This window comes from Heterocephalus glaber, unplaced genomic scaffold (assembly GCF_053883595.1).
Source record: "Heterocephalus glaber isolate CG9 unplaced genomic scaffold, H.glaber_assembly_v1.0 deba00001461, whole genome shotgun sequence".
In the NCBI taxonomy this organism is placed as follows: domain Eukaryota; kingdom Metazoa; phylum Chordata; class Mammalia; order Rodentia; family Bathyergidae; genus Heterocephalus; species Heterocephalus glaber.
Window position 1 is genome coordinate 41,026,115 of NW_028258308.1, and position 24,186 is coordinate 41,050,300.

Consider the following 24,186-nt stretch of genomic DNA (forward strand, 5'->3'; position numbering starts at 1 on the left):
GCTATTATTTCTGTAAACAGGTTTTTTTTTTTTCTCCTGTGCTGTCTTCTGATTTTTCACTGATTCTTACTTAGGCTCAGATTGCATCATCTTAGTCTTCTTTGCATCATCTAGCAGCTGTTGGATCCATTTTTCATGTTCTCTTGTTTTTAAGCCATCTCTGAGTATATGGTCAATGGCTTCATCTCTATTTTCTAACTGTGACACTTTTTATATTGGTCACTTCTGCTGCCCATACTTTCAATAGAATTTTTAATAGCTTCGTGTTTTTCATGGACTCTAATTCTTTGCCAGACTGGTCATTCATGTTTTGTATTATTTTTTTAAGCTCAGATAGCTTTTTATTAGTGTCTTTTGTAAACTCACTGATTGTTTTATTAAATCCATTATCTGTTTAGTTAGGTTCTTTGAGCTCACTGAACACCTTATTGATCTTTTAAAATCTCCTTTCATCATTTGGAATAATTCAACTTTGTGGCTTTTGATTTCCTTCCCCTCAGTGCCCCAAGGGTCAGTTTTGGGGGGTTTGGAAGTTTTTGGAGGCACTTTGTTGCCTTGTCTTCTCATGTGTCTATTGTTGTTGGTTTGTTTTGTGCGTGTGTGTGTGTGTGCGCGCGCGCGCGTGCGCGTGCACATGCTGAGGTTTGAAGGTTGATTATAGTGGAAAGAGTTCGTTGCTAGTGTGGAGATTTTTTTAGTTACTGTCTGCTTTTCCTGGCTAACAATAGGCTTTTGGCTCTGTCTCAAGATCTGCCTACCTCTGTTAATTTGGGAGTGGAAGATGAAGTGTAATTCCCACAACACCCAGTACTACGGAATGGCTAGAAGTATTGTTACATTTATTTATTTATTTTTTTATTTTGCGTACTGGGGATTGAACTCAGGACCTTGTGCTTGCGAGGCAGGCATGGTACCACTGAGCTAAATCCCTGGCCAGGCCAGAAGTATTGTTTTTTTTTTTTGGTACCAGGGATTGAACTTGGCCCCTTGCGCTTGCGCATCAGGCGGCAGAACCACTGAACTAAATCCCCAGCCCCCAAAAGTATTGTTAAATGACACAAAGGCAATTCAGATATTGGCATGCAGAGAAAAGCAGTTAACAGCAACAACTATGCCACCTTGGCAATAGTAACAAAATCAGCAACAGTAATAGTGCCAAGACAAACTGGATTATTGACATACCATAAGAACCAGTAATAGGGCCGGGGATTTAGCTCAGTGGTTTCGCTGCCTGCTGCGCAAGCGCAAGGACCCAAGTTCAAACCCCGGTACCACACACACACAAAAAAGAAGAACCAGTAATATACCCCTCTTAACTATAGAAAAGAGATCTACAATTTAGTATAAACACTAAGACAAACCAAAATCTGACATATAGTAAATATCTACTAAATGCAGCAACTATACCCCCACTAGCAATAGAAAAGTCTTCAATAGTAATACCATAGAGTTAACTATCTAAAGATAAATAAAGCTTAATGTTTATACTAGTAAAGATGGAGGGGGTGGGGAACAGGAGAATGGAAGTAAAATTTGAGAAATTAAGCAATGGAAGATGAACAGGAGGAGAGAAAAGTGAGATAAAGCATCTCATTAAGGAATAAAAGGAAATTAATAGAATAATGACAGAAAAGAACTAATGAGAAAAAACCAGCAAAATAAAAAAAGAGAAAAAATTTTAAAGGAAAGGAGAGAAAAATATGAAATGAAGGAGGGGGGCGGGGACAAGCCCCCCAGAACCAATGAAGGAACAAAAAAAGTTGAGGCCAAAAATAATTCCTCTCTGTTTTTGAAGTAGTGTTTTTTTCTCCAGGGTCTGTAGTCTTAGAATCCAACAAATCTAGGGGAAGGATAGTGAGTCACTGAGAAGACCTGTTTTGTTTTCACACTCATGTTTTCATGTGCCAATGCTGATTCCTGCCCTGCTGGGAGGTGACATAGTTTCATAGTTTTTCTGTGGCCCAGATTTAAGTAATTAACCCTGTCTCAAAATGCCTCTTGATTAAAATCTCTCAAATATGGTAGGTGCTGCACTGGATTTCTTTTCCAACTCTTCCCTGCCATGCAGAAGGAGCCACTTTCAGAGTAAAACCCCACACTGTTTTTACAGTTTACAATAACCATCAGCTTTTCTTGCTGCTAGTGCTGCTGGTTCAGCTTGTTTTTCCCTAGAATTGAGGTCTCCCTGCTTACCCTGTGTTTTCTAAAACAGGTCCCCTCCCCAGGAGCTAGGGTACACTTTCCAGATTGCTTTGGTCTTTTTTTTTGCATTGTTCTCTGTTTCTCCAGTTCTCTGTTGTTTCTAGTTTTCTCATCAGCTCCTTCTTGATATTCCCGGAGATCTTTTTTGCTCTTCCCCAGGTTGTTTTTTAGGTACGGTATCTCAATTCCAGATACTATAGAAGCTGTATTTTGCTGTTTGATCGCTATTCTGCGATTTTGTCGTAGTCTGTTTTGTGTTGCTCTCAGAATACACCACAGTGTGGGTAAATTATAATGAACAGAACTTATTGGCTTACAGTTTGGGAGGCTGGCAAGTCCTAGACTGAGGTGCTAGCATTTGGTGAGGGCTTTCATTTTGTGTCATCACATGGTGAAAGGAGGAAGGAAAAGAGACTAATGGGCCAAACTCACCCTTGTGCAGTGGCATTAACCCCATCAGGAGGGCTGTGCCAGTCAGTGCTCACTAGAGAAACAGATTTAATATAAGATATATATTTACAAGGTAGGAATAAAAGGAAATTAATAGAATAATAATAATAGACACAAAGGCAATTCAGATATTGGCATGCAGAGAAAAGCAGTTAACAGCAACAACTATGCCACCTTGGCAATAGTAACAAAATCAGCAACATTAATAGTGCCAAGACAAACTGGATTATTGCCATTTAAAAGATCTTGCTCCCACTGGTGGACTCATGGATTTCAGATTAAGATTTTTCTGCCCCAGATAGTGGACAAACATAGGTTTTAAGTGTGTAAATGCCATGATCAGATTTGCTTTGGAATTTCTCTAGCTACATTGTGGAGAATAGGTGTTTTTTTTTGGTACTGGGGATCGAACTCAGGACCTCGTGCTTATGAAGCAGGTGGTGGAACCACCGAACTTAATCCTCGGCCCCATTGTGGAGAATAGCTTTGAGGTTCAGAGAAAGGATTCAGGCAGCTGGTTGTTGTCCTTCTGATAAGAACCTTGGAGTTGTATTGAGGCACAGCATCACCTTTCACAAGCTATATGTTGATCACACACTGAGCTGGCTGTGATGCTAACAGGGGTGCTCTGCATGGTGCGGCTGCTTTTCAGGTTAAGGCAAATGCTGTGTTTGATAATTGGCTCTTGGTGGTTTGTGCCAGAACTATTCCAGAGTTCTATCTCCCCATCTTCAAGGCCTTTTAAAAAAAATCTTGGGTCATTAGGAACAGCCGCAACAACATGTTCAACTTTATGAAATATATGGGTGCTGCATGTTTGTCAATGCTTATCTTTAATTGAGAAAAACCCCATACAGTTAGTAATAAAAGGGATTTTCCTCCAGAAAGCTAATGGGAAACTATTACCTTATTGAGGTGTGAAATGCTTCGAAGGTGGTTAATATATATTTAATGAATGAAGAGTGGGAGGAAGGTAGGTAAGTAGGTAGCTAGGTTGGGTCAACCCATACTTCTTCTGTTATTATTTCTTTTGTTTAGGTAAGATGATTAGTCATGCTTACAATGTTGGGTTTCTATGAAGCTGAAGTTGATTTTCATACCATATTTCTACTGTCTCTATTTTCTGTTGTACCCCTTATCTTATGGGGAACTGAAGAAAGGCCAACTAAGAAGTAAATGAGACTTATGTAAGTCAGGTCATGAGATAGAGTGGGGAGATCTGTGAGCTTTTGAAGTGTTTATGGAGGAATAGGGAAGTTATTCCAGAATAAAAGAGTAATTATAGGTAGGGTTTTAAATAAGGCACATACTATTATTTGACAAAGATATTACCTTCATAAATGTTTGCAGAAAAAACCCCAGGACTACGTTAACTGTAGGTACTTTGTATATCATCTGAAGTTTTTAATCACTATTTCTGATCTTATAAGGGTTTGGCTGGGGATATTGCCATGTGTCATTTATCCTGTGCAGGTCTTCTGTATTCATTTTCATCTTATTTGATCTTCTGCCTCTTTTTAATTTTTTAATTTTTAATTTTTTTGCTGTATCTCTTCACCCCACATTCATTTTCCTTAAAACTAAGCAGCACAGTGTTGGATGTGTAAGTAGGCAAGTGAGTTTCCTTTATTAAAGAGAAACTATTGGCATTTTGGCTTGAAAATATTTCCAATAAAATATTTTTAGGCATTTACACTTAGGTGAAAAAATTAAGTTATACATAATTTGTTTTTTGAGGTACTGGGGATTGAACCAAGGGCCTTCACACTGAGGTACATCTGGAGCCCATTATTTTACTTACTGGTTTGAGATAGGGTCTTGCTAAATTGTCCAACCTGGGCTCAAACTTGAGGTCTCTTGCCTTAGCCTCCCAGAGTGCTGGGATTACAGGTGTGCACCAACAAACCTGGCTTATTTTTACATTTTTTGTTTCATATGAAATATGGAACAAAAATGTTTTATATTTAAGATCTGAAACCTTTTCAGAGTTGTGGAGGCACTTCATCTAGGTTTAGGGACTATGGTAGGTGTACTTTAGTTTCTCAGTTAAATTGCCATAACTTTTTTCTCTTTTAAATGTTCAACGTTACAGAAGCCAAGGCTGCCCCAAGAGATTGCTTCATTGAAGTGAATTCTAAAGGTGACAGATTTGGCAATTGTGGTTTCTCTGGGAATGAATACAAGAAGTGTGCCACTGGGTAAGTGGAGGTGAGGTCATAGAGGATTGTGAAAGATTATAAGACCAGTCATCTCTAAGGTCTTTTGTGACTGCTGGCTTTTTATTCCTTTAATTACCTAAGTTTTCAAACTTAGATTTTACAACAAAAGTTTAGGAATGAAACCAAAATATTTCATCCCTTTAGTCATCAACTTTCTCAAATTTAGTGAGTTTTAGAATCTTACTTTGTTTCTCCTTAATCTACAGTAAGAACCCCAACTAAATACTCTTCCTTTCAATAAAATATATTACTAAGTCCCAAGGTAAAGGTACTTGTAGAATTACTTCTGGACTTCACTGTTTTGTCTGACTCTGTGTAACTTAGAAATGATGAAGTAAAACATTTTTTATTTCTATAACTAATATTTCCTTATTGTTAAAACTATAATAATACTAAAAATTATAAATGAGAAAAAAGTCATCTGTTATCTCAGTCCGTATGTAGTCAGTGATTTCAGTGTATTTGTCCCTTTTTTTTCCTGTGTACTACAGGTACTTGTGCTGACATTTTAAGTAATTGGAATTCTTTGTAATACTGTGTATTGTTTCTCCCATCTCTGCCTCCTAAGCTACCAGTTAGCCTAAGCAACTGTAGTGAGACAGTGTTTGCTAAGAAATAGCAACAGTGACTTCCAGGTCACAAATCCAACAGGCATTTTAAAATCTATGCTGCTTGACCTTTCAATATCATTCAGAAATGTTGACTGTTTGTGTAGAATGCCCTTTACCCCCCCGACCCCCCACACACATAATTTTACTTACTTTTGTACTTGCCGCCTCTGTGTAGTACGTCAGCCATTCCGGCCTACATGGATCTTTCAGCCATAGCCTCTGCACTGCTGTTGCTTCTTAGCCTGGTTAATTCTGTTCACCTTCCAGATTTCAGTTCATGTATGGCTTCTTGAAGGATCAGAGATCCTTCTCTTGCGGCAGAGCAGAGCAGCTCAGTGCTATAGCCAAGTGTTACAGCTCAGTATTGCAGCCAAGTGCCACAGCTCTGGGTCACAGCTCTCGTAATTTGAAGACTTGAAAATCCGATGGTCAGTTGAAGAGGTGGAGAAAAAAAACTATTACATCAGTGAGCCCTGGCGGTCTCAGAGCAGTCTGAGTGCTCTACCAGAAATGAGAGCCTCCTTATATAGGGATCTACAGGGTAGGTGAGCATGCTCACTGAAGCAAAGGGGGAGAGTTACAGAACATTCCTGAAACACATGTTGCTTGAGCCTGCTCAGTGAAGCAGAGGGGTTGAGTTACAGAAAGAATGGCTACTATCAGGAAATCAATAACAAATGTTGGTGGGGTTGTGGGGAAAAGGGAACCCTTCTCCATTGTTGGTGAGAGTGAAGTCTGGTGCAACCACTGTGGAAATCAGTATGGAGATGCCTCAAGGGACTAGGATTGGAGGTCCCCTTTGACCCAGCTGTTCCTCTGCTGGGTATCTTCCCAAAGGAATTGGAAGAATCATACCACAGTGATACATGTTTATAGCGGCACAGTTTGTAATGGCTGAAGCTTGGAAATGGCCCAGGTGCCCATTGGCTGGAGACTGGATGAAGAAGATATGGTTTTTTTGTAAAGTGGAGTACTGCTCAGCCATAAAGAATGACAAACTAGAGACATTTGTAGCTGGGTGGATGCATATTGAGGCCATACTCTTAAGTGAAATAAACGGAACACCTGTGTGTAAAATACCAAATGGTTTCTCTGGTGTGAGAAACCGAAAGTGTGGATGAGGATTGGAATGAATAATTGATGGTGTCAAGTGGGAACAGAACCTTCTTGTGAGGGGGCAGAGCTTAACAGAACATTCGTGAAAGATCACACAGTTCAAGCAGTCACAAACTATTTTAATACATTGGGTAGGACCCCAGCAACACAAACTGACATTTCCAAAACAAAACATTCTGTGAACAAAAAATGGAGGCAAGGCAAGGGCCGGTCTTATTGTATAGCACTTCTCTATCATTTCTCACAGTTGTTTTTTTTTTTTTTTTGCCACTGGGATCGAACTTGGCACCTTGCGCTTGTGAGGCAGGCACAGGCACCACTGAGCTAAATCCCCAGCCCTCTCATGGGTGTTTTTAAGCTGCGTGCCTGTTTCTCACAGAATTTGATAAGTTGTATTTTCATTATTGTTCATTTCCAAATACAGTGTTTTCTAATTTACATTGTGATTTCTTCTTTGACTGGATTATTGAAAATGTATTGCTTATTTTTCAAATAGTTGGGAATGTTCTTATTATCTGTTTGATTTTGTTTTCTAGTTTAATACTATTGAGAACATACTGTATGTGATTTTAGCTCTTTGGGATTTATTGAGATATGCGTTGTTGCCCAGCGTTTGGTTTATCCAGGTGAATGTTCCATATGCAGTTGAAATCAAAGTACATCCTGAAGTTGTTGAATGTGTTATTTTATAAGTGTTACATTAATTGTCACTTTTTCTTCTTTAAGAAGGGGTGTGTTTTATCTGTTCCTTCCATTTATGAGAGGTATATTAGACTCTCTAGTTATGATTGTGACTTTGATGTTTTCTTTGTAGTTCTCTTTTTTTGCTGCAGATTTTGAATTTGTTATTATTTACTTACACATTTAGGATTATGTCTTGATGAATTGACCCTTTTATTATTACTAGATTTTCCTCATCTCTGGAAAATTCTTCTGCAGGCTTTGCCAGTTTTATGTGACTATCTTTGTGTGATTATCACCTTTCCTAACAACTATAAATTCCATTGACACATTTATTTTTTTTTTATTTTTATTTTTTTCCCCATTAACTTTATTGGTACATTTTAAGTATACAGTACAGTTACATTCATCATTGGGATCTTGTACCATTACATGAGTCTCTTGGTTCTTATTTTTTTTCCCCTTCCCTTGCCCTCCCTTCACCGCCTCCACCTTCCCTATTTGCAAAGACCTTGTTTGCATTTTTCTCCTCTTCTCATATTTTTTCCTTTCCCTTTTTTTCTTTCCCCTACCCCTCCCAATTCCCCTGCTCTTTTAGACCTTTTCTTCCTGTTACACAGTATCAGTTATACATTCTTTAAATTACAATATCAAGATCTAGGAGACATTACCACAGTTTTTACAGAATTTAAAAGGATATAGAAAGCATATTACAAAAATCTTTTTTGAAATAAATTTGACAACTTCTAAGAAGTAACTTAGACAAATTAATGAAACTAACTCTGGAGGAAATATAAAATTTGAATAGCACCTATTAAAGAAAGTATATTCCTAGCTTGAAAACCTACCTAGAGGACAACAGCAGGCTCATAAACATTTTAACTGATAGATTATATCAAACAATTAAAGCAGAAAAAAGAAGGAACACTTCTCCCCTCATTTTAGGAAATCAACATTGTGCTAATCCTAAAACTGGATAAAGATAATAGAAGAAAAAAATATGAACATAGATAGAAATTTGTTTAACAAAACAAACCATTAGATGTCAGATCTGGCAGTATGTAGAAAGTGGTTTTATTATAGGGATGGCAGTGTTGGTTCAGCATTGGAAGATCCACCCCCTAAAGTCATCATTTTAACAGAGGAAAGGAAAAAGCCATATGATCCTGTCACTAGTTGGAAAAAAGTATTAGACCAAATTCTACAGCTGTTCATGGTAAAAGCTATCAGGATACTAGAAGTAGAACAGAAACTTCTCAACAAATTAAAGACATGTACTCCATACTTCCAGCGAGAATGCTTTGTATGAATGGAGAAGATACAATGCTTTCTCCTTAAGGTGGGGAACAAGGGCAGATATGCTTACTCTTTATCTGTCCATTAAACTTGGAAACCTAGTCCCCATCAAAATAGTCTGGCAATAAAATGACACAATTAGGATAGGATTGGCATGGCAGAAGCAAAATCTTTATATGTAGATGAAATGATCATCTACAGAGAAAATACTAAGAAATCTCTAGGAGCCCCTAGAGCTTGTACTTGAATTTAGCAGGATTAGAAAACACAAGATATATATAAAAATTCAGGTCTGTGTATACTTGCTATAAATGAAGAACTGGATATTGAAATTTTAAAGTTATGTAGGAGTACAAAGTTCCCAGAAAAGCCAAAAACAAAAACAAAAACAGTGTTGGAAGACATTTAGCACCCAATTTTAAGACTTCTTCTAAAGCTACAGTAATCAAGGCAGTGTTGGTGTAAGGAAAGACATATAGATCATTTGAATAAAACAGAATCTAGAAATAGAACCACACATATATGGTCCACTGAGTTTTGAAAGATTATTTAACATTAGCATTTTATAGAATATAAACTCGATTCAAGAGCCGAGGAAGAGATAGTGTCTTCAGCAAACGGCACTAGAACACCTGCTATCCGTATATAAAAAATTAACCTCAACCCTTTTCTTCTATACATGAAAATAACTTGAAGGGATCTATGAACCTAAATAAGAAAGCCTAAAAGTATAAAACTTTAAGAAGAAATTATAAGGGAAAATATTTATGAATTCAGGGTAGGCAAGAACTACCTAGGATACAAAAAACATGATGTATAAAGGAAAAAAATTGATAAATGAGATTCCATCAAAATTTAGAACTTTAAATGACATCATTAAAATGAAAAGTAGTCCTTAAACAGACCATATTTACAATGCATATAACCTATGAGCAGAATATATAAAGAATTCTTATAGCTCATTAATAGACAACCCAATTAAAATATAGACATAAGAAGATGATAAATAGCCAGTATAGCACAAGGAATGGTGTGCAGCTCTAGAATCAGAAAAATACTAATCAGTACAATAATAAGATTGAATTATACACTCATTAGGGAGATGAAGTTAAAAGTTTTAAAAGCCTTGTCAAGACTTTTTCTTTTTGGATTCTCCCTTTGCGTTTAATTTGTCACGCTCAGTGGATTCATTCTGCTGGGTTTCCTGGGGTTGTGATCCTCATTGTCTTTTCCTAGGATATTGTCTAAACTTTTTGGAGTGCTGGTTTGGTGTTCATGAAGTTCCTAAGGTGCTCTTTGTCATGAAAGTATCTTATTTCTCCATCAATTTTGAAAGATAGTTTTGCAGGGTACATCAATCTGGGTTGGTGGCTGTTTTCCTTCAGGGCTTGAAATACCTCACTCCAAGCTCTTCTTGCCTTGAAGGTTTGCATTGAGAAGTCTGCTGTGATTCTGATGGGCTTTCCTTTGTATGTGATTTGTTTCTTTTCTCTCACTGCTTGTAGAATTTTGTTCTTCTGTTGGATTTCTGGAATCCTAACTATTATATGCCTATGTGTAGATTTTTTTTGGTTAAGGTTAGCTGGAGTCCTATATGCCTCACTTCTCTGTATGTCAAGTTCTTTTCCCCTCCTTGGGAAGTTTTCTGCCATCACTTCTGTGAACAGTTTTTTTTATATCATCTGCACTCTCTCCTCTTTCTTCATTGACTCCAGTCAGTCTTATGTTATTCTTCTTTGCATCGTCTAGCAGCTGCTGGATTGATTTCTCCTGTTCCCTTACAATTTTAAAGCAATTTTTCTTTTCCTGGTCACTAATTGCAGTCTTATCTTCTATATGTGAAATTCTGTCCTCACATTGGTTCATTCTGCTGCACAGACTTTTGATGGAGTTTTTAATCTCTTGGAAATCTGTTTGTGTTTTATGTATTCCATTTGTTTCCTATGTTGGAATTCCATGATATTCCTCAGATCCTCTATTTTTTTATCTGTGTCCTCTCTAGATTTTATTAATCATGTCTTGCACCATGAGCAAAATCTTTGCTGTTATCTGAGTAATTATTTCTGATTTCATTTTTCCCAGATCCTCTTTTGTTGCCAGTTCAGAGAGTCCAGCTGGTTGAGTATCAGAGTGTTCCATCTCGTTTCCCTTTGGGGTTGCTGTAGGTGATACAGAAGTCTGTTTTTGAGGCTTGTTTATGTGTTTTGTCATTTCCCCAGGGTTGGGGGTGTGCTTCTGGTGCCTACGAGGCTCACCTTCTGTGCCCTAGGAGCTTGGGATGGCAGCGGGGGAGCTTCCTTCTGGGTTCTGGGACCGGCTCACCCTCTCTGCCCTAGCAGCCTGGGATGGAGGCGGGGAGCTTCCTTCCGGGCGCTGGGACCGGCTGAGCTTCAATCTCCATTGACACATTTAATCTTTACATGTAACATAATTTCTGAAACATAGTGTCTGTTAAGTCTTTGTTGGATGAGTAAATAAAGGTACAGATGTTGAGTGAAAAAAGAATAGGTGGAAAATAGTATAATGGTTGAAATAAACAGAGGTAAAACAAAAGGGTAAGTGGATTAATGCAGACTTGAAGGCACCTTGGTAGACAGACCATATCTTTGTTTTTAGCATTGTTTTACTTCTTTAGTTTTATGAGTAGGTTGTTAAAAATATTGAAATTGTACTTGTATAATTTATAAATTACTGGGTAGCTCATTTGAGAATATTTTATAGTAATACAAAGATAATATTTTATAATAGTAATATAAGAATAATAGTAATGTAAAGGTAATGTAAGGAAATACTTTACAATCATATGAGAATAATAAATATTTGATAACGGTAATACAACGATAACATAGTAATATAAAGATAATGTAAAGTTAAGAATAATATTTGAACCCCTTGGGTTGAAATTTTAGTTCATCCACTTAGCATTCAGAGACTATGGTCCAATTACTTCACTTTCCCATCTCCTATGTAAAATGGAAATAATATTGGCATCCATTTCCAAGTGTAGTTTTGAAGGTAAAAGAAGTTGATGAATGTTAGTATCTTAATTACTTTTTTCTTGTTGCTGAAACAAAAATACCCTATACCGGAAGTTAAAAGAGGTAAGGTTTATTTAGCTCACAGTTGATAGAGGTTTCAGTCCATAATTGGCAGCTCCAAGGCAGAGTGCACATAGCAGAGGGGCAACAGGTCATGACAGTGGGAGGCAACAAAAGCAACAAGAGACCTTAACAGTGTCTTCCTGTCCCTTTCATCTTATCCAGACTACTTTGGGCTGGTAGCATTCACACCCACAATCCTAGTGCTCTTGACTCTAGCATTGCACCCTGAATCAATTCCAACATCACACACTCTAGATCCAGCCATCTCTGAAAAAGCACCACCTCATTTGCATAAGGCTTTGGGGCAACATCTAAACACAAGCCATAACAGTATTAAGAACAAACATTTGCTGTTCTCTGTTGATGTCAGCTCATGAGATTAAGTCTACCATGATATTGTGAGTAATTATAAATGATCTCTTGGCCTTACATTCAGATTACAGAACATCCCCTGGTAAGGAAAAAAAAAATAGTAGTAAAGAACTGACAAACTTGAAAGAAGAAAAACAAAAATGTAATGCCTATAATGCCATAGTGTCACACTGGTAGCATCTAACTTTAAAATATGAATGCCTGGCTGAAGCCTACTTAGTAGGTATTTCTTTTTTTTTTTTTTTTTGTTAAATTCTTTTATTGGTACGTTGTAGGTATACAACACAATTACATTTCTCATTGGGAATTGTACCTTTACATAATGCATCTTGGTTCTTATTTTTTCCCCATTCCTAGCCCTCCCTTCACCCCCTCCATCCTTCCCTATTTACAAAGACTTTATTTCCATTTTTTCCATTTCTCATCATTTTTCCTTTCCCTTCTTTCCTTTCCCCCTGCCCCTCCCACTACCTCTACCCCTTTGGACCTTTTCTTCCTATTTTACATTATCGATTATTCATTCTAATCATCGGTACATTTTAGGTTTACAATATAATGACATTCATCATTGGAAATTTGCACCTTTACATAGTCTCTCTTGGTTCTTATTTTTCACCCTTGCCCAGCCCTCCCTTCAACCCCTCCATTCCTCCCTATTTACAAAGATTATGTTCCTATTTTTCCATTTTCTCATATTAATCCCATTCCCTTCTATCCTTTCCCCTAGCCCTCGCACTTCTTTCCCCTTTGCCCCTTTTCTTCCTATTTCACATTACCTATTATACATTTTAGTCCTTATTTACACTTTCAGTTTCTCACACCAGAGAAACTATTTGGTATTTGTACATGTGTGTCCTATTTATTTCACTTAAGAGTATCACCTCAATGTGCATCCACTTAGCTATAAATGTCTCTAATTTCTCATTTTTGATGGCTGAGTAGTACTCCATTTTATTAAAAAAACCACATTTTCTTTATCCAGTCACCAGTTGATGGGCATTTGGGCTGTTTCCAAGTTTTAGCTATTACACACTGTGCTGCTATGAACATGGGCGCACATATATCACTGTGGTATGATTCTTTTAATTCTTTGGGGAAGATCCCCAGCAGTGGAATAGCGGGATCAAATGGGACTTCCAGTCCTAATTCTTTGAGGTATCTCCACACTGATTTCCACAGTGGTTGCACCAGTCTACACTCCCATCAGCAATGGAGCAGGGTTCCTCTTTCCCCACAGCCCGGCCAGCATTTGTTATTGGTTGATTTCATGATAGCAGCCATTCTTTCTGGAGTGAAGTGGAATCTCAGCATTGTTTTCATTTGCATCTCTCGAATCACCAGTGACGTTGAACATTTTTTCATGTATTTTTTTGCTATTTCTACTTCTTTGTGTGAGAAATGTCTGTTCATTTCAGATGCCCATTTTTGGATTGGGTCTTTAAATTTGGGAGGTCTGATCTTTTTAAGTTCTTTATAGATTTGAGATAGTAGACCTTTGTTTGAGGAAGAGCAGGTGAAGATTTTTTCCCACATTGTGTGTTGTCTCTTCACACTGCTGGTGGTTTCTCTTGCTGTGCAGAAGCCTTTTAATAAGAAGAGATCCCATTTGTTGATTTTTTGTGCTAGTTCACGGGCAACTGAGGTTTTGTTCATAAAATCTTTTCCTACACTGATGCCTTCAAGGGTTCTACCTAACCTCTGTTCCCACTGGTTCAGAATTTCTATTTTAATATTTAGATCTTTAATCCATTTTGATTTTAGTTTAGTGCATGGTGAGAGAAACAAGTCTAGTTTTAATCTTTGGCAAGTAGAAGCCCAATTTTTCCATCACCATATATTAAAGAGGCTATCTTTCCTCCAGTGAGGGTGTTTGGCTCCTTTGTCAAAGATGAGATGACTGAGTGTGTCTGCCATTGTTTCTGCATCTTCTAATCTGTTCCACTGGTCCTGAAGTCTGTTTCTTTGCCAGTACCATGCTGTTTTTATCACAGTAGCTTTGTAGTATAATTGCAGGTTGGGGATTGTGATAGCCCCTGCCATGTCTCTATTACCTAGAATTGCTTTTGTTATTCTGGGTCTCTTCTTGTTCCACATGAATTTTTGGATTGTTTTCTTGGGGTCTATGAAGTATGCTGCTGGGATCTCAATTGGAATTGCATTAAATCTATATAGCAGTTTTGGAAGTATGGCCATTTTCACTATATTAATCCTTCCTACTCAGGAGCAGGGCATGTCTGTCCATTTTCTGATATCATCTTCAATCTCTCTTTTCAGAGTGCCATAGTTTTCAGAGAAGAGGTCTTTGATTTCTTTCGTTAGGATGATTCCTAGGTATTTCAGTTTTTTGGATGCTATTGTGAAAGGAATTATTTGCCCTATTTCTCTCTCAGTGAGTCTGTCATTTGTGTCGAGGAAAGCTATTGATTTTTGTGTGTTGACCTTGTAACCAGCTACTTGACTGAATTTGGTTATTAAGTGTAGAAGACTTTTGGTGGAGTTCTTGGGGTCTTCTATATAGAGTATCATGTCACCTGCAAATAATGACAGTTTGACTTCTTCATTTCCTATCTTTATTCCTTTTATTTCTTTCTCTTGTCTAATTGCCATGGCTAATGTTTCCAGAACTATATTGAACAAGAGTGGTGATAGTGGACATCCTTGTCTTGTTCCTGATTTTAGTGTGAAGGATTTCAGTTTTTGACCATTTAGTATGATATTGGCTGTTGATTTTTCATAGATGGCTTTTATCAGTTTGAGGTAGAGAGCATCTATTCCAATTTTTTGTAGGGTTTTTATCATAAATGCATGTTGGATTTTATCAAATGCTTTTTCTACATCTATGGAGATAATCATATGGTTTTTGTCCTTGGCTCTATTGATATAGTGTATTACATTAATTGATTTTCGTATATTGAACCATCCCTGCATCCCTGGGATGAATCCCACTTGATCAGGGTGTATGATCTTCTTGATGATCTTCTGCATTCTGTTTGCCAGTATCTTATTAAGGATATTTGCATCTATGTTCATTAGTGAGATTGGCCTATAGTTCTCCTTTTCGGTTGAGTCTTTCTCTGCTTTGGGGATCAAGGTGATGCTTGCTTCCAGGAATGAATTTGGGAGTATTGCTTCCCTTTGAATTTCATTGAAGAGTTTAAACAGTAGTGGCAGCAGTTCCTCTCTAAATGTCTTGTAGAATTCAGCAGTGAAGCCATCAGGGCCCGGGGGTTTCTTAGTTGATAAGTTTTTAATTACATTTTCCATTTCATTGGTTGATGTTGGATTGTTCAGAATTTTTAGGTCTTCTTCATTCAACTTTGGTAATTCATATATATCTAGGAATCTGTCCATTTCTTCTGTGTTTTCCATCTTATTGGCATGTAGGTTCTGGAAGTAAGCATTGATGATCTTGTGGATTTCTGCTGGGTCTGTTGTAATTTCACCCTTTTCATTCCTAATTGCATGGATTTGGGCCATTTCTTTCCTTTTTCTGATAAGGTTGGGTAAGGGTTTGTGAATTTTGTTGATTCTTTTGAAGAACCAACTCCTGGCTTCATTGATTTTTTTGTATCATTCTCTTAGTCTCCATTGCATTGATTTCTGGTTTTATCTTTATAATTTCCTCCCTTGTATGAGCTCTGGGGTTGTCCTGCTCTTCTTTTTCTAGAAGCTTGAGGTGCAGCATCAGGTTGTTTAATTGGGCTCGTTCTGTTTTCCTAATATGCGTATTCACTGCTATGAATTTCCCTCGCAAGACTACTTTCATTGTGTCCCATAGATTCCAATATTGGTGTATTGTCATTGTCATTTAATTGAAGCAACTGTCTGATTTCTTCTTAATTTCCTCTGTGACCCACTGGTTATTCAGAAGTGTGTTGTTCAATTTCCACATGTTCATGAAATTTTTTGAGTTTCTTTTGCTATGGATCTCCAATTTCATTGCACTATGGTCTGATAATATACAGGGGATAGCTTCAGTTCCTTTGCACTTACTTAAACATGTTCTATGTGTGAGTATGTGGTCTATTTTTGAGAATGACCCATGTGCAGCTGAGAAGAATGTGTATCCTGATTTTGTGGGATGGAAGACTGTAAACATCTGTTAAGTTCATTTGTTCAAGAGTTCGATTGAGTTCTAGCATTTCATTACTTATTTTTAGTCTACCTGAGCTATCTATTTGTGACAGTGGGGTGTTGAGGTCCCCCACTACAATTGTATTAGTGCATATGTGACTTTTCATGTCTGTTAGTATTTGTTTTATATAGTTGGGTGCACTAGTGTTTGGTGCATAGATATTTATGATTGTCATCTCTTCCTCTTGGATTGTTCCCTTTACAAGGATGTAGTATCCTTCTTCATCTCTCTTAATCAGTGTTGGTTTGAAATCTACTTGATCTGCCAAGAGGATAGCTACTCCTGCTTTCTTTTGGGTTCCTGTCACATGGAGTATTGTTTTCCACCCTTTAACTTTCAGTCTGTGAGTTTCCTTTTGAATTAAGTGTGTTTCTTGTGTGCAGCATATTGTTGGATTTTGCTTCTTGACCCATTCTGCCAGTCTATTTCTTTTGATTGGTGAATTGCGACCATTAACCTTGATGGTTATACCTGAAACATACTGAGTTATCATTGTCATGACTTTTTCTTTTTGTTGGGTTCTCCCTTTTACATTTAATTTCTTGTCGTGCCAGATGGGTTCATTCTCCTTTGCTTCCTGTGGTTGTGATCGTCAATGTCTGTTCCCTAGGCTATTGTGTCAAATTCTTTGGAGTGCTGGTTTGGTATTCACGAAGTTCCTAAGGTGCTCTTTGTCATGAAAGTATCTTATTTCTCCATCCATTTTGAAAGATAGTTTTGCAGGGTACATCAATCTGGGTTGGTGGCTGTTTTCTTTTAGGGCTTGGAGTATGTCCCTCCAAGCTCTTCTTGCCTTGATGGTTTGTGTTGAGAAGTGTGCTGTGATTCTGATGGGCTCTCCTTTGTATGTGATTTGTTTCTTTTCTCTGACTGCTTGGAGAACTTTGTTCTTCTGTTGTGTTTCTGGAATCTTAACAATTATATGCCTATGTGTAGATTTTTTTTGATCAAGGCTATTTGGAGTCCTATATGCCTCACTTATCTGTATGTCAAGCTCTTTTCCCCTGCTTGGGAAGTTTTCTGCCATTATTTCTGTGAAGAATTTTTTTTATGTCATCTGCACTCTCCTGTTTCTTCCTTGACTCCAGTCAGTCTTATGTTATTCTTTTTTGCATCATCTAGCAGCTGCTGGATTGATTTCTTATGTTCTCTTATAATTTTGCAGCTATTTTTCTTTTCCTGGTCACTAATTGCAATCTTACCTTCCATATCTGAAATTCTGTCCTCACATTGGCTCATTCTGCTGTGTAGACTTTCAATGGAGTTTTTCATGTCCTGGAAATCTATTTGCATCTGTTTTATGGATTCCATTTGTTTCTTATGTTGGGATTCCATCATGCTCCTGAGCTCCTCTCTCGATTTATTAATCATGTCTTGCACTAGGGGCACAATTTCTCCTGTTATCTGAGAAATTATTTCTGATTTCATTTTTTCCAGATCCCCTTTTGTTGCCAGTTCAGTGGGTCCAGGTGGTTGAGTATCAGAGTGTTGTATCTCATTTCCCTTTGAGGTTGCTGTAGGTGATCTGGAAGCCTGGTTTTGAGACTTATTTATGTGTTTTCTCATTTTGACTGGGGAGGGGTGCTGTTGGCGCCCGCATGGATTACCGCCTCTGAGCTGAGTGACGTGGGACAGGGGCCGGGCACAACGGTAGGGTTGGTGGCCCCAACACCCTTTCCTGTGGGCTGGGAGCAGTGGGAGGGATGGTGGCTGGGAAGCCCCTTCCTCTGGACCAGGAGCAGTGGGATGGTGGCTCAGAAGCCCCTGCCTCTGGGCTGGGAGCAGGAGCGGTGGGACTCCGTACTGTGGTCTCTTGATCCAGTGTCCTCTGCGTCTTTGTAGTGTGGAACCAGATGGCCATATAGAGGAGCGGGGAGGGGGGTGTCCAGTGGATTGCTGCTGGGGGCGGACTGATTCGGTGTGTTCTGCGTGACTCAGGTATTTCTTTATATTGCCTTTTGTGAACTATAAAAATGCCACTGTCATACTGGAGGAAACAAAAGACCCAAATTACTGCTTATACAGAAAGCCAGCATTGGTTAATCTTTCTGGCATCTAGCCAGAAAAAAAGAACTCTGGTGAAGGTAAAATTAAAAAAAAAAAAAATATATATATATATACATATGCATATAAACATATATATGGTGTTTTGGGGTAGGTAAGAGCTAATTACATCGATGCAATACTTCATTAAAGCTCTAAAATACTTGGCAAAAAAAAGGAACAAACAGTACCTGGTTTAATGTAATCTTTGTTGTTGTTGTTATCATCATTGTCATCTTTATCATCCTTGTCATAGAAAATGCATAAAATGTAAGAAAGTCTAGAGAAAGAAATCATATATAGTTTTACCTTCCAGAGATATTTCCTTAAATTTTTGTTTTATTTCCTTCTTGCTGATTTCTGGGATGCCCTCAAGGCATCTTTCTTGTCCCCGTACACAATACTTGGTTCCTTTTTTAAAAAAAAAAAAAAATGGTGCTGATTTCTTAAGTAGTCATACCTCTTTTGCCCCCCAATTTTATACATGATTTCTTCTTGGTTGAAATTTAAGTTTTCAAAATTTTCTACTCTGTCTTTTGACCCCAGTGAGGCAAAACGCATCTAGCAGTACCTGTACCACAGTGGCCTGTTGGGGCACCTTAAAATTTTCCTTGCCAGATTAATTAGTCCACTACTCTTAATCTTGGTCTCCTCAAAGTCTCAGGACATGGGTAAAATGTAGATAAATTTTCTGCCAGAGTGTAACACACATAGTTCCTCGTGCAACTGCCAGTGGAGTCTTTGTTTCCACTGGAAACTTCCTGACCCTGGCCTTTACTGTCCACATTCTGATCAGCATTCTGGTCTCTGAGCTTCAACTAGAATCTTCTATTAAGCTCGGTTTATAACATTGTAGGGCTTCTCTAACCTGTGTCTTCAAAACTTTCTGAACCCTTTCCACAAACCAGTTCCAAAGGCTTCCACACCTTATGGTTAGGAAGTCATACCAATGATCCCACTTCTCTGGTACCAATTTTTGTGGTAGTTATCTTTCTAGTTACTGAGACATACTATTTCACACACACACACACACACACACACACACATTAAAAGAGGAGAGATTTAATTTGGCGTACAATTTAGGGGATTCAGTTTACGGTCAGCTGGCTCTAAGGCAAAAACATGATGGAAGGGCATAGTGGAGGAAAGCTATGCACTTCTTGGCAGCTAGGAAGCAGAAAGAGATGCCTCTAGTGACACACCTCTTCCAACCAGACCCTTCCTCTTAACAGTACAGTTAGCTATAAACTCATCAATAGATCAGTCCACTGATGAGTATAGCACTCCCTGATCCAATCACCTTCTAAAAGCCCCATCTCTAAATACGTGAGATTTTGGGGAGACATTGTAGATCTAAACAATAACACAGATGATGTAGAAAAGGCATTTATCTCACGTGACCTTAGAGACATTTCAGTCAGGAAGCCTTTATAGAGTCCTAATGTTTAATTAGTGAATTAATGAGTTAATGCATTGAGTCTCTAGGTAACAAACTAAGAGCTAGCCAGGCAATGAGGGCTAGGGTCCTTTCTTACTTATATTACAAAATATAATCCTTACTGTAACTCTTTAAGAAGCTATGATTGAATTTTGATATTGCTTCAAGTGGCAGTGAGGCAAACTGGAATATGTGTGTATGTTTTAATGCCGGGGATTGAACCCGTGGCCTTGAACATGCTAGGCAAGTGCCTTACCTCTGAGACATATTCCTAACCCTTAGAACATGTTTAGAAGGGAGCTTCCTTGTTTCATGAAAAATGATTGTATTTTGTATTGCTATATTTCCTGTGTAGTAGCATTTATAAAATCATATTTGTAAACAACTTTAGTAGACAATTTTAAGCTCTAGGTAGATAGTGAAAAGGGTTTAGGAATGGGAAAAGAAGGTGCATTAGTACCAGCTGGTTCCCTAATAATTTGCATCCATTTAGCTCTTCATTTCTTCACTATAAAGAGCTGTTTTGACCTCTATTGCTCTCATATATTTTCTTTTTTCAGATTCCCTTCAGCCAAATAGCAGCAAACATTTTGCACATACAATGTAACATGTGATTTTTCTTTTTTATATATATGGTTTTATTTTATATTCATATTATTTATTTCATTTTATAGGAATGCTTTGTGTGGAAAGCTTCAGTGTGAGAATGTGCAAGAAATGCCTGTATTTGGAATTGTGCCTGCTATTATTCAGACACCTAGCCGAGGCACAAAATGTTGGGGTGTGGATTTCCAGCTAGGATCAGATGTTCCAGATCCAGGAATGGTAAATGAAGGCACAAAATGTGATGTTGGAAAGGTAATCAAAATATTTTCTTATAAAGTAAAATGAAAAAAAATTAAAAATCATTATGCAAAGTAAGTGGCCACTAATTTCTAATTATCAGAGAAATCTATGTTTGTTATAAACATTTTAGAAAATACAAAGTCACCAAGAAGATAATTAAGAACAACTATAATTAACCGTTTGTATTTTTTTCCATTGGGATCATATAACTATTTTCCATTTTGCAGTATACTGTGCATGTTTCTTTCCCCTACCTAAATTTATTAGCCAGTTTGCTATTATTGGGACAACTAAGTGATTTCCAGGATTTTGAGTGTGTATGTGACTGTTTGTGTGTCCCTCTGTACCAGAAATGTCACCCTTTCTGCCCTTCCCCTGCTGCTTGCCATGCTGACCCAGCTGTTTGGATCAGATGTGAGCCTAGAGTTAGCCAGCCCATGATTTATACCAGTGATTACATATGAGAAAATAACCTGGGCCAAATTCCTCTTGAGGAGAATATATAGTTAATATAATTAAGAAAGTTAATTAATGAATAAGGTGCTACACTGAAAGGCTGTGGCAAGCTTAAGCCATATATAAGAGATGAGGCAGCAGAATCCTAGAGTAAGTTGAAGACAATTTACATAGAATATTATAGAGGGAGGGGGAGAGGGAGAGAGACTGAGAGAACAAACTGTAGCCTGTTACATACAGATGAGTGAACTCTCAAGTTATTTCAGTATCTACTAAGTCTCCATTTCTAGTTCTGTTCTTCACTTCTTAAAAACCCCCCCATATATTTTTGTGTCTGTCATTGCAAGTAAACTTGATTATTGCAGCTATTATAAACAATGCTGCATTTATAAATAAAAATTTCAGGACATTCTAATTGTATTCTAAGGTTAAACTACTGTAATAGTGTATATACTTTTAAGGTTTTAGGTAAAGTTTTGCCAGATTTCTCTTTGGAAAGGTTTTTTTTGGCGGGGGGGGGGGAGGTACCGGGGGTTGAACTTGGGACCTTGCGCTTGCGAGGCATGCGGCGGAACCACTGAGCTAAATCCCTGGCCCTGGAAAGGTTTTTGATTAGTTTCCCTACCAACAGTTATATATAAAGTATTTTAAGTTCTCCATACCATAGTTAAAATTTAGCCATTTTAAAGCTTTCAGTGGTGATTTTTAAAATTTTACTTTCTTAATTATTAGTGGTATTGAATTTCTTTGCCTTATAATATAAATTCATTTCTCGTGATTTGCCTTGTGATGTTTTTGTTGATTTAAAAATTGCCTGGTTATGCCATGTGTAATGTACACACACACACACACACACACACACACTTGCCCAGTTTATTGCTTGCGTCTTACACTTTTTGCCATGTTTGCATTTTTATGCACTCAGATCCTTTATTCCTTTCTTTTATGATTTTCACCTTCATATTACATATACATAAACTACATGTTTGATAGACTTTCTTCAGAATAGTATAAGATCATTATTCTTATATCCATTGAGTTGTCTGACTGCTTATGTGTCAGTTCTGCCTTCGTTTTAGTTTGAATGATTTTATAATATATTTTTAATATCCAGTGATACAAATGCCCCCGTATTCTTTTTTCATAGCTTTCTTGGCTATTTTCATTTATTTATCATTTCAGATGAACTTGAGATCATTTTGTCAAGGTGCAAAACAATTTTAAAAGGCGCTTTGGAATTTTGGTTGGGATGACATTAAATTTACACATTTATTATGGGGAAAAATGACATCTTTACATTATTGAGTCACCCATAGAAGAACATGGTATGTCTCTCCATTTTTTGGGGTCTTGTTTTAAAAGTGCAGTTAATAAAGGTCCATTTTAATTTTTGATTAGTTTTATGCCTAGTTATTTTACATTTTTACTTGTTATGAATAGGCACCCTTCCTCTTATTTTTCTAATTTGTTAGTGTTTTCTACTTTTTTATTTATAAGAAAAGCTATTTTGTTTATATTTCTGATGGGTTACTGTTGGTATTTTTAAAAAGTTATTTGTGTGTATATATATTTATTTTTTGTTACTGGCTATGTGTTTAGTGATAGATATTTTTGTGTTGATTATATTAGCATTTTCTGGTAAATATTCATCATCTGTAAATGAAGAGAGTTAATTTCCTTTCTGATATTTACTATTTGGACTTATTGTATTTGTATAATTGCAATGATAGAATTTTCAGAATAGTATTGAATAATAAAGATAGTAGTGTATGTATTTGTCATGCCCTTAACACAACTGAAAATATACATAGCTTTCCAAGATTATATGTAATTTTGGCTGTTGCCATGAGATGCATAATATTTATTATTTAAATCGAATATCTTTTTAATTCTGATTAAAAAGAATGAAAGAAGAATGGATTTGAAATTTTGTCAGTAGTGTTTTGATAGCAATTGAGACAATTACTATTTTCTTTTGATCTTTTGATGTCTTAGTTTATTTCAATAAGTTCCCTAACATTACATTTATATTTTAAAAATATTTTTTACTCAATTTATATATACATATACAGTATTTCCCTTTTTGTAGTTTATATTATAATCTTACATTGTTGGCTTGAATATTGTTTGGTAATGCTGTATTTTTCTTTAGGCATAGTCCTTAATTCTGTTTGCTTGATGAGTATACTTTCGTACTTCTGAAGCTGTAGTATGTGATTATATGATTTTTTTGAATATGTAAAATTTTGCTCTGTTGTTTGAGTTAGTACTTTTAAATCTGTCAAAAACTCAACCAAGACTAGATTAAAGAATAAAGAGAAATTTATTGTTTCCAATCCTAGGAGATCAGATAAAACAAAAACCTTTGGAATCTGGAATCTCAGATAATGGTCCTTTGTGTCTTCTCCCTTCTCTTCCCTTGGTGCTTCTCTCTTGGCTTTATTTCCTTCTGTTCACAGACCTTTACACTTATAGCAGAGGAGGACAAACCTCCCATTTTCTCAGTGCATTCAAAGTTGGTAGGATTGTTGTTCTTCTAGCGAGAAATTCAGATGTCTTAGAAAAAGACTGAAAGGCAGAACTTGAAGGGCCAGTTGTGATATGCCAAGGAATGATGCAGTATGAGTGGTAGGATCGGAGCTGTGTGCTCCACTCTACCTGCCTGCCCTCTGCTTAACCATGGCTGTGAGGGAAGCTGATGACTCAGGTGAACTTACCAGAAAAGAAAGACATCAGAAAGTGTATTGGGTAGATGGAAAAAATGTCGGTGAAACAACAAACAAAATAATAAAACAGACATCACTGCAGTCAAGTCTTGGTATAGTCCGTCTTTGTTTATGCAGCTTCACAAACCAGAAGTTAGATGTTAGTGGGAGTGTTTTAAACTGCTTGGCTGCTATAACAGAAATACTACAAATGGATGGTTCTGAGAAGTCCAAGATCAAGGCACTGGCTACATAGGTTTTCTTTTGGGACATCTTGGCCTGTGGCAGATGGTAACTCTTTGAGTGCTCAAATGGTTCATTCTTTCTTTTTCTTTCTTTTTTTTTTTTTTTCGTGGTCCTGGGGATTGAACTCAGGACCTTGTACTTGCAAGGCAGGTATAGCACCACTGAGCTAAATCACTGAACCTCAAGTGGTTCATTCTTTGTGTGTGTAGAGAGAGAGAGAGAGCACAAGAACACAAGTGAGTAAGCTTTCTGGCATCTCTAATTGTAAC

The 24,186-nt window shown here is 37.2% G+C and overlaps 1 protein-coding gene across 3 annotated transcripts in view; it reads left to right on the plus strand.

The window, feature by feature from the left end:
• Positions 1-24,186, plus strand: part of Adam9 (ADAM metallopeptidase domain 9) — a 125,900-nt gene that overhangs the window by 65,484 nt on the left and 36,230 nt on the right. For all 3 annotated transcript variants that reach the window (XR_002386350.2, XM_004855321.4, XM_004855322.4), the window contains exons 15-16: positions 4,745-4,850; positions 20,339-20,522. Coding sequence is in view for 2 of the 3 variants with exons in the window: in XM_004855321.4 (XP_004855378.1) it covers positions 4,745-4,850; positions 20,339-20,522 (290 nt within the window). In the remaining variant the exon portion in view is untranslated. The remainder of the gene's footprint in view (positions 1-4,744; positions 4,851-20,338; positions 20,523-24,186) is intronic.